The 13,835-nt window shown below is 40.0% G+C and overlaps 1 protein-coding gene across 2 annotated transcripts in view; it reads left to right on the forward strand.

Annotated features, from left to right (window-relative positions):
• Positions 1-13,835, forward strand: part of LOC105066711 (1-phosphatidylinositol 4,5-bisphosphate phosphodiesterase eta-1) — a 76,720-nt gene that overhangs the window by 16,028 nt on the left and 46,857 nt on the right. For both annotated transcript variants that reach the window (XM_045514499.2, XM_045514500.2), the window contains exons 5-6: positions 8,533-8,653; positions 12,307-12,478. In XM_045514499.2, coding sequence (XP_045370455.2) covers positions 8,533-8,653; positions 12,307-12,478 — 293 coding nt within the window. The remainder of the gene's footprint in view (positions 1-8,532; positions 8,654-12,306; positions 12,479-13,835) is intronic.

A 13,835-nucleotide genomic window follows, 5' to 3' on the forward strand; every position in this document is an offset into this window, starting at 1 on the left:
TAAAGTGTTTTGAGTTCTGTGGTGAGGAATTTCAATTTGAGCTTTTGGTAGCAAGGGTCTAGTGAATTGTTTTAATACCTATAATGAAATGGCCAGACTTGCAATTTAGAAAGATTGCTTGGGCAGCAGTGTAGGAGGGTAATTTAAAAAATATTTATGTATGTATGTTTTGGAGGGGGCAGATTAGAGCAAGGAGCATGCTGGGAAGGCTGTTGAGATGACTCAAAGGAGGGATTATAAAAGCTTGGACTAAGTGAGAAAGAGATGATGATATGGGTACTAATGAAGTGAGCTTAACAGGACCTGGTGAGAGCAGTAAAGGATGTAAGGCATGAGGGGAAGAAATGAGTGAATGGTGGTGCCCCCACATTCATGAGGAACTGAGTGGACGAGCATTAACCAGTTCAGTTTTCCACCAGCTGAGTTTATATAGTGACTTTGTAACATGTACGTGGAGATTTGTATCAGTCAGTGGGATAACAATGTCTGAACTCAACAGAAGGAGCCAGGCAGGATAAAGCTTTCACAGTTCTGAGTTTCGTAGGTGGTAGTGCACAAGATCACTTAGAGAGATCTTCGTGTATAAGCGTACACGAAAGTGTGCAGAGTCACTTAGGGGACTGGAAAAGGGAACAAGGCCTGAGGACTTAAGCCATCCAATAGTTAGAAGTAGAAAGAACAAGGGGACTGATGAAGACAACTAACACACAGCAGGCACTTGGACTTAAGGGATGAAATGGTCAAAGAATGTCCCATGCAACAGAAAAATAAAGATTAAGTATCCAGTCTGGTTGCATTTGACAGCTGGAGGGTTCCAAGTGTCCTTTGCTCTATGGTTTTAGTGGGTGATGGTCGGGTAGCTGATCTGCTCTGGATTAGTCACTTAGCATTCTTCTGCATGAGAAGAAGACTTGAGGATACAGGGTTGGGAAAGTTTTGAGACTTGGAAGAGGAGGAAATGAAGATACAGGTTTGTTTTTAGATGGGATAGAGGACAGGAGATTTTGGAAGTGTTCTTGCCTGAAAGCATCTCCTTCCTCAGGATGGTAGAAGAGAGCACTGTCCACTAAGTGTAGAGTGGGCGGAGGCTGGCTGGGGCTTAAGATCAGCAAACAGTAGGAAAGGAGTTGACAAGATAAATTGGGGAAGTCCTCGCTAATTTCAAAAGCAGCCTTTAACAAAACAGTCTGTTCATTATCCAAAATTGGCATGTTTAGACTTCTCCCACCCCATTCTCAATAGATTAGGTATAAGGGCAATGAAGACAGATGATAGGATTGATCCAAACCTTTGGATTTCTAGGTCATGTGAAATATCTTCAAAATGCTTGTGAGAGCTCTTTTAAGTAATTGACAGTAGGTGTATGAACTAGGAAAGGAAATGAAGGAGCCACAGAATGAGGTTAAGAGACTAGAAGACAAAACAAAACAAAACAAAACACCCCCCAGAACTATGGAGAATGTTGTCAACACATATACAAAACACAAGAACAGAGAACTATTAACACAAGGTGGGATTCTGGATGTAGTAGCAGGTGATGACTATATCCAGAGTGCGTCATGGGTGAGTGTGGTTAGAGCGAAGCAAGGAGTTGTTGGCTTTGAGGACTGGAAGCTAAGAGATTGGGTGGATTGGCCACATGGACTTTTAACTCAAAGGATGCTGATGTGGGGGTAGAAGTTAAAAAATTAAAAGATTAAAAGTAGGCTATTAAAAACTGTAAACCAGATATTTAAGTTCAAAAAGAATGCTATAGAAAAGGCACTTGGAAGATGCCAGAAAGGTAGAGATGGATAAAGGGAGGTTTAAAAGTGGGGGGCTTTGTTTATGAATGTAGAACCATTGTTTGAAAGTAGCAGTAAAGACCACCTCATTCTGTGATGTCTACAAAAAAGCGTCTGTGGAGACAGGAAGCAGTGTCCTCCATGTAAACTGGTTTTGAACCACAATAAGGAGGATGAGGAGGAATTCCAAAGAGTCTGATGATGAAGGGGAATTTGTTTATGATGGAATGGAGATTCCATGGAGCAAAGGGGAATTGCTTTTTGGTGGGAGCATACTAGGAGTCGGCACTAGGTAACACGTTGTTCTTGGGAAATTATTCAAATAAAGCAGGAGGGCAGTGGTAAGTGGAATAATAATACTGGTAAGTGGAGGAGCCTTTCTTTGTCAAATAATTTCTGACATGAAGAATTTTCTGCTACAAAAGTGAAAGATGTAATGTTATAGCAATAGTAGCAATAATGTTATTAAGGTAAATTAGCACTTTTAAAAATGGACAGGTATTGAAAACTATCTACATTGCAGAGTCATTAGGACTACTACATGTTTAGCACTCTGGGTATGTCTGGTTTAAGACATGGCATTTTTGCAGTAGGTGCAAAGAACACCTACTGACAATAGTGACTGATAATTGAGTAGCTTAAGCAACTGAATAATGAAGATGCTTATAAAATATTCACATAGAGAAAAACCTTTCAAGCAACAAAAGGTCTTGAGGTGACATTCTGTTCTCAGCCATTATTCAACCCTTTGTTCACGCAGCACTCAACAAGTTTTATAAGTCTGACATGCAGAGAGATGCCTGGGGCACACACCCGCCCTGGATTCGGAGTGGTGGTTGTCTGTCACTTTAAATGGTGACATTTTCTTGGAGGCCAAGTATGGAAAATGGCTTCTAGTGACGCCATGAAGTGATAGTCAACTCCGACAGCTTTGCAGTTTTGTTATTTGTGTCCAATATTCTATTTCTTTTGCTTTTTAGGTCTTTCAGGTACCCAGTCTTCTCTTTTTTGATCTCACTGTCCAAAATCAGTGTCTACCCAAGCTTAACCATGTTCCTGTGATGAGCTCCTTACTGAATCAGATCTTCTAGTTCTCCAGCTTTGTCTGGAATATTTAGCAGGGAAGTTACCTGATTAAGACAACTGATTGTAAGGCACAAATAATTTTTAGTTTCAGCTTTTTGAGGGATCTTTTAATTTTAAATTCCACTTTTAGAAATTGTGTGCAGTAGGTGATATTGAATATGGACCTTCTCTTGTACCTTCTTACTAGAACCTCCTTGTCTAAAAGGCGTTGGTTGCTCCAGACATTCCCACAAACTCAGAATATGCACAGCTACGGTATAATTTTAAAAATTGTGCAATCTCTCAAATATCTCCCTCGCCAAGCTTCCATCAGCAAATGCCTCCTCTGTTATTTGGCTTGAAATTCTTACTATTGGAATAATCTCTGACTGGACAGTGAAAGTCAAGCTGCTGTTTCTGGAAGGTTTTGTTGAGAAGAATTATATTTCTCCGGGAGACTTGGTCAGCTTTGTGCTAGCTCCATTTCTGTTTGGAACCATGGTTGTCAGCTTGGCTTTGAATGTACTGTAGGAAGGAACAAGGAAACCACTATGATTTCATCCCCGTTTGTGGGCTAGATTCTGGCTAAGTCTGTACATTCTCATCCATTTAATTTTTATCACACTAAGGAAGGTAGAGCAATCTTCTGAAGAAGGCACCCTAACTTGGGTTAGGGTTGGTGGCTCAAGGTCCTGTCACTAGGAAGCTTGGAAGCTGGGACTTAAACCCAAGTTGTCTGACTCCCCCACTTATTCAGGAAGCCTATGTGCTTATTGGAGGAACAAGCATTGAATGACATGACCAGCCCAAGGGAAGATCAAATGGGGGTCCTCAGGTCACATAAGGAAGGTTAGAAAGCACGACACACAGCACAGAAGGGAGATGGGCTTTAAAAGGGGGCATTTGCTTGGCTTAGAATTAGGCCTGGCATCTGAATATCTAGATGTTCCTGAAGATTTTAGAACCTGATGGCACGATCTTCCATGCTCTTTCTTTCAGTCCCATAATTTGAAGATCTTAGCTTTCATTTCAAGCTTGAGCCTGGAGGGGCCGATGTGTGTACACCCAGTGATACTTTATCTACCTTGCGTCTGGATGAAGTTGTTTTTATTCTTACACAGCTGCAGCTAGGATTTAAGGAGCTTGATTTATAGAACGTAGCAGGTCATGGATTGAAAATTTCAGGTCCCACAAATAATCTTCTGAAGTAGCTTTTGCCAAGTATTGCGCTTAGCAATGGAGAGTAATGATTCTGGACAGGTTCTTTATGGTATTGTGACCTGAAGAATCTCTTTACTTTCAAGCTTCTGTTTTAATAATATCATGTTTTCCACCTCCATTAGTTCAGCTGCAGCAACGTCCCCGGTCAGGATATACACGACGTCTTAGGGAAGACTAAGAAGTCTTTTTTTGGCGAAGTGAGTTTGTCAGCAAATCAAATTGACTTTTTTTTTTTTTTTTTTTACGTGGCCTTCCATTCCCCTGATTTTCAGCCCTGGTTGCTTAATAAATATGAACGTTCTGTCCAGGGGATTTTCACTCTCATTATGGAAATGATGTTGCATTGCTGGTGTAATCGGTGTACAACTTTTCCTGTGAGCTCTGGGAGCACCATCAGGGTGGAACATTTTTAAGTTCCATTATGAAAAGCTGTCATGGTGGCGGTGCAGCTGGCTTTCAGAACTGACCACCTGTTTGTGAGGGTGCTTCCAGGGGCCTCGAATGTGTGGTCTGATTGAAAAATAGCCCTGACTATTTTGTGGCTAGGAAATTGGTTAGAGGATTTCTGCTTTGCCAACATTCCCGTTATAGCACTAGGTCTCTCAGGAGCCCTTCATGGCCGTTTGGACTCGGCTATGGATGCCACGCGTTCGGACCATTTGAGAGTGTTGTTATCCTCATTTAACAGACAAGTGATAAAATAGACCTAAAAAGTGAACTTTGGGAGAAGCATCCTCAACTGTGGATATTCTGCCTGTGTTGTAAGTATAAGAGAGCACCTTCTTTCATGACCAATGCAGTGTCTTTTTTTTTTTAAAACATGGTCAATTATAAAAGTTAGTATTAATGTGACAATAATTTGTAACTCCACTTTTTGTTCTCTATATGACTTAAGAGACTAACACATTTATTTTTATTTTTTTATCATTTTTCAGTTTTATTAGGTACAATTTGACTGCACAGATATAATATATTGCATGTAAATACATATGTACAATATACTGGATTGCTTCTAAGAACAGTTTAAAGCTTTAGCTTTTTAAAGTTACATAGTTGTCAAAGGAATAAAGCCAACCACAAAATAAGATTCAGCAGAATGCAGTAATCCAATCATAAAGAACAGTCAAATGTACTTACACATATTCAAGAAGTCAATCATCTAAGTTATAAATAATAAGTAGTTCATTTGTGTCCTTTTTTTTTTTTAGATTCCACATATAAGTGATATTGTATGGCATTTTTCTTTCTCTTTCTCACTTACTTCACTTAGAATGATGATCTCCAGGTCCAACCATGTTGCTGCAAATAGCATTATTTCTTATTAAGAGATATTTTTATCTGTGTATGATAATCAAGTCAGTGTGGCATTGCCCTTTCTACTTTGCCTTCTTTTTGAAAAGAAATTAGCTCATTTATAAGGAACACGTTATGCTCTTTTTCTCCCAAGGGTATAAATTGGAGCATATTGTTTAAGTTATATACTTTTGAAACATCTGTTTGTTCTTTCCACGCCTGTATCTAAAGACAAATTAAAGAATGTCAAGTACAGATACAGATGGAGTTTCTCTTCTGAGAAGATACCTTTATATATTTGACCTCATTTATAGGCCCAAAGGAACAGTGTAACACCATATGATAGCACTCCAAAATACTTGTTCTTAAACTTTGTTTCCAGTATTTCTATGGTATTAACCTTGAAAGTTCTTTCTCCTTTTACATTTTCCATTTTCCCCCTTAAGAATGTTTTAATAGGCCATGTTTAATTGAAATATGTAACTGTATTAGTAAGGGAACAGAACTAACTCATCTCTTTTCTTTTTTCTTTTCCTCCCTTCCCTTCCCTTCCCTTCCCTTCCCTTCTCTTTATTTCTTTCCTTCTTTCCTTTCTTCCTTTCTTTCTTTCTATCCTTCCTTTCCTTTCCTTTCCTTTCCTTTCCTTTCCTTTCCTTTCCTTTCCTTTCCTTTCCTTTCCTTTCCTTTCCTTTCCTTTCCTTCCTTCCTTCCTTCCTTCCTTCCTTCCTTCCTTCCTTCCTTCCTTCCTTCCTTCCTCTCTCTCTCTCTCTCTCTCTCTCTCTCTCTCTCTAAGACAGACAGAGACAGGGAAGAAAGAAGAAAGGAAAGAGACTTTTGACTTTTCTCGGGTCTGACAACCCGTGTCCTTATTCCTACTTTGCAATGGTTGATTGGCAGTGGGAAGTAGTTACCTCACTTGGACACACATTTCCTGTTGGACTGCTGTGCTTATTGTTGTAACCAGCTAGGTTCTTGTTGGTATTTGAATTTGTGACCCCCTCTCATAAGGAAGGGCAGAGTCATGGGAACTGGCAAGGTTCTATGGGGGATCCTCATTTAGGATCTAAATCCTTGAGCAAGGATTTGATTCCTGATTGGGATATAGATGAGCGAAGTGAAAGAGGGCATCTCAGTTGACCTTAAATGAAAGAAGCAAAGGCACAGGAGTAGGATTGTAGGTGAGAAAGTGGGACTAACTGGAAGAGCAAGTCTGAGTTCGGGTGTAGGAGAAAGTAAGTTGGACGTGTCAAACAGGAGCTAGGATATTAATTATCTGGTTTCTTTAACAGTTAACCCTAAAATCTCTGTGCCTTAAAACAACTGAAGTTGATTTCTTATGTGAAACCCAAAATAGCTGTTCCTAATGGGCGAATCTTTCCAGTAGTGATTTCGGGGTGCAGTCTCTTCCCCTCTGTATCTGTGCCGTCTTCGGCACCTGACTTCTGGAGTCACGGCAGAAGAGGAGAGGGCACGGATGACTGTGTAGGGCAGGCTTTCCTAGACCGGACCTGGAAGTGGTGCACATCATTTCTGCTCATATTTCAGGGTCATGTCCTGCTATAAGCGAAGGCTGGGAAATACAGTCCAGCTGTGAGCCAGGGCAAAGCAGAAAACAGGCTTAGCTGAATGGCTAGCCAGTCTCTAGCACCGGAGATAGGGACCTTGGGGTTAAGCAGGCAGGAGCTGCTATAGGATGTTTATTAATAGTCTGCTGAGTACATGCTATGTGTTGGATGCTATGTAATGCACTGAGTAGGATTTTGAGCAAAGTCGTCACGTGGAGAAAGCAGTGTTTTGAGAAATTAGTCTGGTGGCAGACTTTAAAAGAGGAGAAGGCAAACTCAAAGTCAGGGAGGATGCTGGGGAGGCTGTTGGGCCAGTGGGGGTGTCCATACATGTAACAATGTCAATATTATCAGTAACAGTAATCGTTACTATGTGCCACGCAGGACTATAATCAACTTCACATGTACTTATACATCACTCAAGTTTATGATTCAAGTCTTGTTATGAGTCTTCTTTTATGGATGGGGAAGCAGTACCTTAAATTATTAAATCATTTGCCCATATTCACATAAATCTTAGCAGGGCCTGAGGATTTGAACTTAGGAAGTCAATGCTATTTTAAAAGTACTGTAGAATTAATAAAATGGAAATAAACCTAATGGAAGCACACTGAGTTTAAGTGAACAATGATGAAAAACCTTGTTACTGATTTGAGAGGGTGATTGTGACTTTTTAAAAGACTTTATAATAAACTGAAGAAGTAAAATTAGAGAAACAAACTGTTGAGCAATATCACTGTCCTTGGTCACACTTGGCTGGATTTAGCTGAATTTCTAATGAGAGTTCTTGGTAAATGCTAAACTGCTTGTGAATATGACATCTTTGTTAACTATAAGCACTCACAATAAATCGTTTATAATCTTTAATTCTTATTTTTTCAGTATTATTGACCAAAGTCTATTTTTCATTCAGGTTTCTTTTGTTTTTTTCCCCCTAATGTCCTCTTTCTAGGATCCAGGATCCCACCCAGGAGGCCACATTCTGCTTAATCATCACTTCTTAGGCTCCTCTTGGCTGCGACAGTTATTCTTATTCTTTTTTAAATTGAGACGTAGTCAACTAAAAATGTTATGTTAGTTTCTGGTGCACAGCATAGTGATCCAGCTATACACACATATATATGTTCTTTTTCATTATAGGTTATTACAAGCTGTTGAATATAGTTCCCTGTACTATACAGTAGGGCCTTGTTGTTTATTCTGTGCATAGTAGTTTGTATCTGCTAATCTTATACTCTCAATTTATTCCTGCCCCCTCTTCCCCTTTGGTAACCGTAAGTTCGTTTTCTGTGTCTGCAAGTCTCTTTCTGTTTTATAATAAGTAAGTTCGTTTGTGTCATTTTTTAAGATTCCACATATAAGTGCTGTCATATGGTATTTGTCTTTGTCTGTCTGACTGACTTAGTATGATAGCCTCTGGGTCCATTAATTCCTTATTCTGATAAATATGCCGACACACTCATTTCTGTCTGACAATCTTTGTCATGATCAGAATACCTATAATCTCAAATAATAAACTTAAAATAATGCTTGTCTGATGTTTCCAGAAATATCAGGAAACACCAGAAACTTTGGGTTGTTGATGTGACGTTCTGTTTTGGCAGTTGACTGTTGGGATGGCCCCGACGGGGAGCCCGTAGTGCACCATGGTTATACTCTGACTTCAAAAATCCTCTTCAGGGACGTGGTGGAGACCATCAACAAGCATGCCTTTGTGAAGAACGAGTAAGTGGAGCACCATGGGGGAGCCGAGCCCTGCCTGGCGTGCCCGGCTACCAAACCACACACCTCCTCGGAGTCTTCATCTGCCTTTCTCCTATCCCCCGTTCTCTCCTTCCTTCCGAACAAACACTGTGAACAAAGAGTATGGGCCCCATGTGTACACTTTCTTGTGCTCCCTCTTTTCCTGACCCCATTCTCACTCAAAATGTTGCCTCCTCGAAGCACGTTCTTATGACAAGTGGCCTCAAAATTTCTAAACCCAGGACATACAGAGCATCTATAAAGTTTAGAAACACAGGTTACTAAATAGCTTATTGGTTTCATATTACAATACAATAAAATAGAAATATCTTGGTTTCCTGACGTGCTGGATGTTCTATGTATATTAAGGATCTGGAGTTCTTATTTGATCCCAGTTACTTGACCCCTCCTTGGCATTGGATAATGGTGATTATTTTCTCCTCTATACTTGCTTTTTTTTTTGGCTTCTATTATAACATTCTCTCCTCTGCTGCTGCCATGGCTTCTCACTCATTTTCTTTGGTTTATGGTCTTTTATTCCATTTCCTCATTCCTTTAATAGCCACTATTTCGTAAGTTGCCCTTGGTTTACTTTTTGGTTATTTGTCAATTATGTATCCAGAATGTTTTCTCTAAGTTTCAGAGATATATAGAAAAATTCTTAGTAAAAATTTATGAGTATCCCGTAGGTACCTCAAAATCCACAAATTTCATTATTTATTCAGACATTTATTCCAATATTGAATGGTGCCCACTCTAGGCCGGGCATGCTATGATAGGTGCAGGGAGCCGTGACACTGAACAAGGATAAGACTCCTACCGTCATGGGGCGTCCATCCCAAATTGAACTCAGCATCTCATTCTGCCAAACTTCCTCTTGTGCCATTTCCTCCTAGGTAGGTGGGTGGTAGTGTTTACCAGTGGCTTTAGCCAGAAACTGGGAGTCATTCCAGATTGAGCCAGTCTAATCTTGTCCATTCTACTTCCTAAATTATCTTTTGACTCCATTGCCTTCTCTTCATTTTCATTGCCTTTGGCTCATCCTCCACACTGGTGCAGTAGTTTCCTTTCTGAAAATATAAGCAGATGTTTTAATTCTTAAAGTCCTTCAAAAGCTCCTTGTTTACACAGTCATGCCTCCCATCCATGCCCCCTCACCTCTTCCTGCTCTTGCTCTTCCAGGATTTTCTGCTACCATCAGTCCGCAGAGATTTCGGCATCTGCCTTCATTGACTATTTTGGAGTCTCTGGGGCTCACAGTGCTTTCACAACTCCCCGCCCTTACCTGTGCTGTTCTCTCCGGCTGAACACTCGTCCCCATCATTCCACCTGCCAAATTCTTGCTCATCCTGGGACTGCATAGGTGTCCCTCTGGCAAACTCAGTGATATCACCACTGATTTGAAGCTCCCTTTCTCTGTCCTTAGCACCCTGAGCATAGTTCTACAGCATAGTTCTATCATATCATACAGCAGCCTCTAACCATCGTTGGTTACTTGCCTTCTTTTACATCTTGAGGACCATGAACTCATTGATATGGAGCTGTGTCTTATTCATTCTTTACTGCCCAGCCAGTGCCTGCAATATACTAGACATTCAAGAAATGATTCTTGAAATTAAAAGAGGCAAATTAAAACCACAATTGCATAAAATTAATTTTAATTAATTATAAACATTAATAGCCTTTAAAATTTTAAATAATTTGGTCTTCTCATTAATTAAATATGTGCTTAAAATATGAGCTGTTCCGATAAGAGAGACTTGCTGCATAGCAGGTTTGGTTTCTGGCATTTTCTACATGGAAGAATCTTGAGTACTGAATTCTGATGGCTCTTTCCTACCTTGATGGCTACTAATCAGCCAAGTTGATAAAGTGATTTGCCTTTATTTTCCAATATGTGAAGTAAAGCGTTGAGAAGACCTGCTATCTGTATACCTTGGAGGATCCTCTGGGGACTTGACAGTGCTAACTTCAAATCTGGGAATCCCTAGGAGAAAGGCACTTCAAATTAAAGCAGTTAAAAAGCTTGTTTAGCAAATTTTAAAAGTTCAGTGTTTTTCTTAAATTTTAGTTGCATCTTTACAACTAAATTTTCTCAGCGTTGGAACCACTGACTTTTGGGGCCAGATAATTCTTTGTTGTGGGGAACTGTCTTGTGCATTGCAGGATGGTGGGCCGTGTTCTTGACTTCTACTCACTAAATACCAGGAGCAACCCCCGCCTCCCCACCTGCCCTGGTGTGACCACCAAAAATGCCTTCAGACACTGACACATGTCCCTGTGGGAGAGGTGCTGCAGCCACACCCCTCCCCTGTTGAGAGGCACGGCTTTACACTAAGCACCATTAGATGCTAATAGGCTTTTTATAAACACATTGATAATTTTAAAATTCATTGCTACAACTCCCTGATGTGATTGCATAGACAACTCAGGGTTGCTAGTTTGTTGTTGTTTTTCTCTTCCCAATGCTCTGGGGTAAAACCCATGTGAGGACAGAACAGCAAACAGATTAGAGTCCGGTAACCAGACCAACCTCAATCACAACGGTTTATCTCTTACGTTACCCCCGGCGTCAGGTTTACTAATGAGGATAGAATGTAATTTCAAGAGGTCACAGCCCGTACTGTGGAGCTCGTGCCTGTCATACAAGCCCAGAAACAAAGGTTTTTCTCTACACGGCTGTATTCGGCAATTTAAATACTGGTTTGCGTATTCTGGAAAAAATATATTTCCTATGACTTTGGAAGATTTGTGATAGAAAGCCAGAAAAAAAGGAAATAAGCCTGAATTTGGAATAATTTCTTATTCTGAGGAAAAAACAAAATCAGAGGAGGAGTAAGTAAGGTCATGTAAGCACTCCTGGTCCCTCAGGCTGTGTGTGGTACTCACCGCGCTGGGGTCTCGCATTCTCTGCACAGAAGCCTGAGTGCTGGCGGAGAGTGAATGCTTGACTTGTCCTTTCTGAAAATAAAGACTATTACATAATTCTATCCAAATGGTTTTGAAGTGGCTGACATAGGACACTATGAAACAGAAAATTCCATGATGGTATTTTATCCTCGATAGTAATTTAGAAGCTGGTTACATATTTTTAGAGTAAATATCTGCATTTAATAATAGTTAGTAGTCTCTTTGATGTTTCTAGACTTTTGAATAAATAAGACAAAATCACAAGTTTTCTTCGATTCTTACCTCTTAAACTTTTCTGTTTTTTTCTTGTAAAAGAGGCATAATATATATAATGTGGGTGATATGTGTATGAGAGTTAGATGCAGAAATTAGACTAAGTCATCCCACATGGATTGGTATTTTGTTCAGCCATTTTGCCTGATAAAATATATTTGGTCAGTGGAGTTTTGTTTTTTTTTTTTTTTTTAATGCATCTCTTATCTTTGTCATTTAAGAAGCATTTTTAATGGCTGCATACTGATCAAATGATAAAATGTTTCATGTATTTATTCATTCAGCCAATAAATAGTCAGAATCTTAAAAAAAAAAAGAATAATTTTAATTCCCACCCGTCTCACAACTACTGCCACTAGGATTGTAAGAACATAATGAACACAGAATGACTTTCAAAAGCCCCGTGGGTTGCCTGTCCTCGATGCCTTCATCATGTGTTGCTGTTCTCTCAGGTTCCCGGTCATTCTGTCTATTGAGAATCACTGCAGCATCCAGCAGCAAAGAAAGATTGCTCAGTACCTGAAAGGAATATTCCGGGACAAACTCGACTTGTCCTCTGTGGACACCGGAGAGACCAAGCTGCTTCCGAGCCCTCAAAGTCTGAAAGGCAAAATCCTAGTGAAGGTAATTAATTACCTTAGGAATGTAATAAAAGGCATTGATGGCCAACTAAGCCCCCCCTCCCTTAAGGACTAAAAACTGGTTTATTAAGAGAATGAGAGTCACTAGGTGAAGGGTTGTCTACATGGGTGTGTGTACCTGGTTCCAATTTAGTTATAGTCATCCCTCCAGAACAGGCTTCTTACAGACTGACCTTGTATTCTGGGATTATTTTTATGAAGCGGGAACATCAATACTATAAGCCAGGTGTTGAATATTTCTGTCTGCAGCCGTTCACGCTGGAGAGAAGCATGTGTACGGGAGGCAAGGGCCACATGGGAAGAGAGGCTCCTTGTGTCCATATCCGAAAGCGTTTCTTTCAGATTCTTCTCTCCCATTTCAAGCTCCAATAACTGTCTGTCAAAAAAAGGCTTCATGGTTGATCAGCCTTGGTTATGTAAGTGAGAATAACTCACTTCAAAGAGGAGCCCAGGCTCAGACATAGTGCCCCATAGGATTTGTCTGCATGTGGGGGAGCAGTAAGTGAATAGAATGACATTTTATAAACAGATCTTAAGAGGGAGAAAACTTACTACCTGAAATGAATATTGGTAATACAAGGAAGAGCTAGAAAGACAGCTCCTTGAGTTTTCAGATTGCTGACGTGATTTTACTTAATTCCAGTTACTTTTGTGTGTTTGGACTAAAACCATCTTGGATACTTGTATTGCTTTGAGACTAAAAACCTAAGAAAGAGGAATAGAGGATTAATATTCAAGTGGGGTTATATTTTACTTAAAATGGGTGTGCACAGAAACCAGATATCACAGGGGAGGCATAGGAAATTACACTATGAAGTGTAATTTCATAGCAAGACTTTAACTGGGGCTTTGAAGACAGCAAATGGGAAAGAGATAATCATCTTTGGAATTGGTCAAAACCTGTTTTTCTATCGATTAAATGAGAATTATAGGTTAAATCCATCAAAGTGACACTGGGCATTTGTATGTGCAAAAGCATTTTGAATAAAGGTTTCAATTATATAATGCAAGAGATAACATTCAAGGTGAATTTTCCTGAAGTCTTGCTAAAGCAAAGTCATGTAGTGGTAAAAACTGACTTCTGGGTTATGGTCTTGTAAATCTTTCCATGTTCCCTAAATAGTCATGTGCCAAGCAGTCAGAAGTTTAAACTCTGAATGAGTCCATTTGATTGAAATCCTTTCCCTTTGGACAGTGGGACTTAAGGAATATTTGATATGAACTCATTAAATCTCTTGTGCATAACTGAACTTTGAGTCACTTTGACACAGAATGTCCCAGGGCTACTGGGCTCCAGGCTGAACTGGAGCTGGGAGATCTGAGGCGCTTGTAAGGAGAGG

The sequence above is a fragment of the Camelus bactrianus genome, chromosome 1, assembly GCF_048773025.1.
Source record: "Camelus bactrianus isolate YW-2024 breed Bactrian camel chromosome 1, ASM4877302v1, whole genome shotgun sequence".
Classification (NCBI taxonomy): Eukaryota; Metazoa; Chordata; class Mammalia; order Artiodactyla; family Camelidae; genus Camelus; species Camelus bactrianus.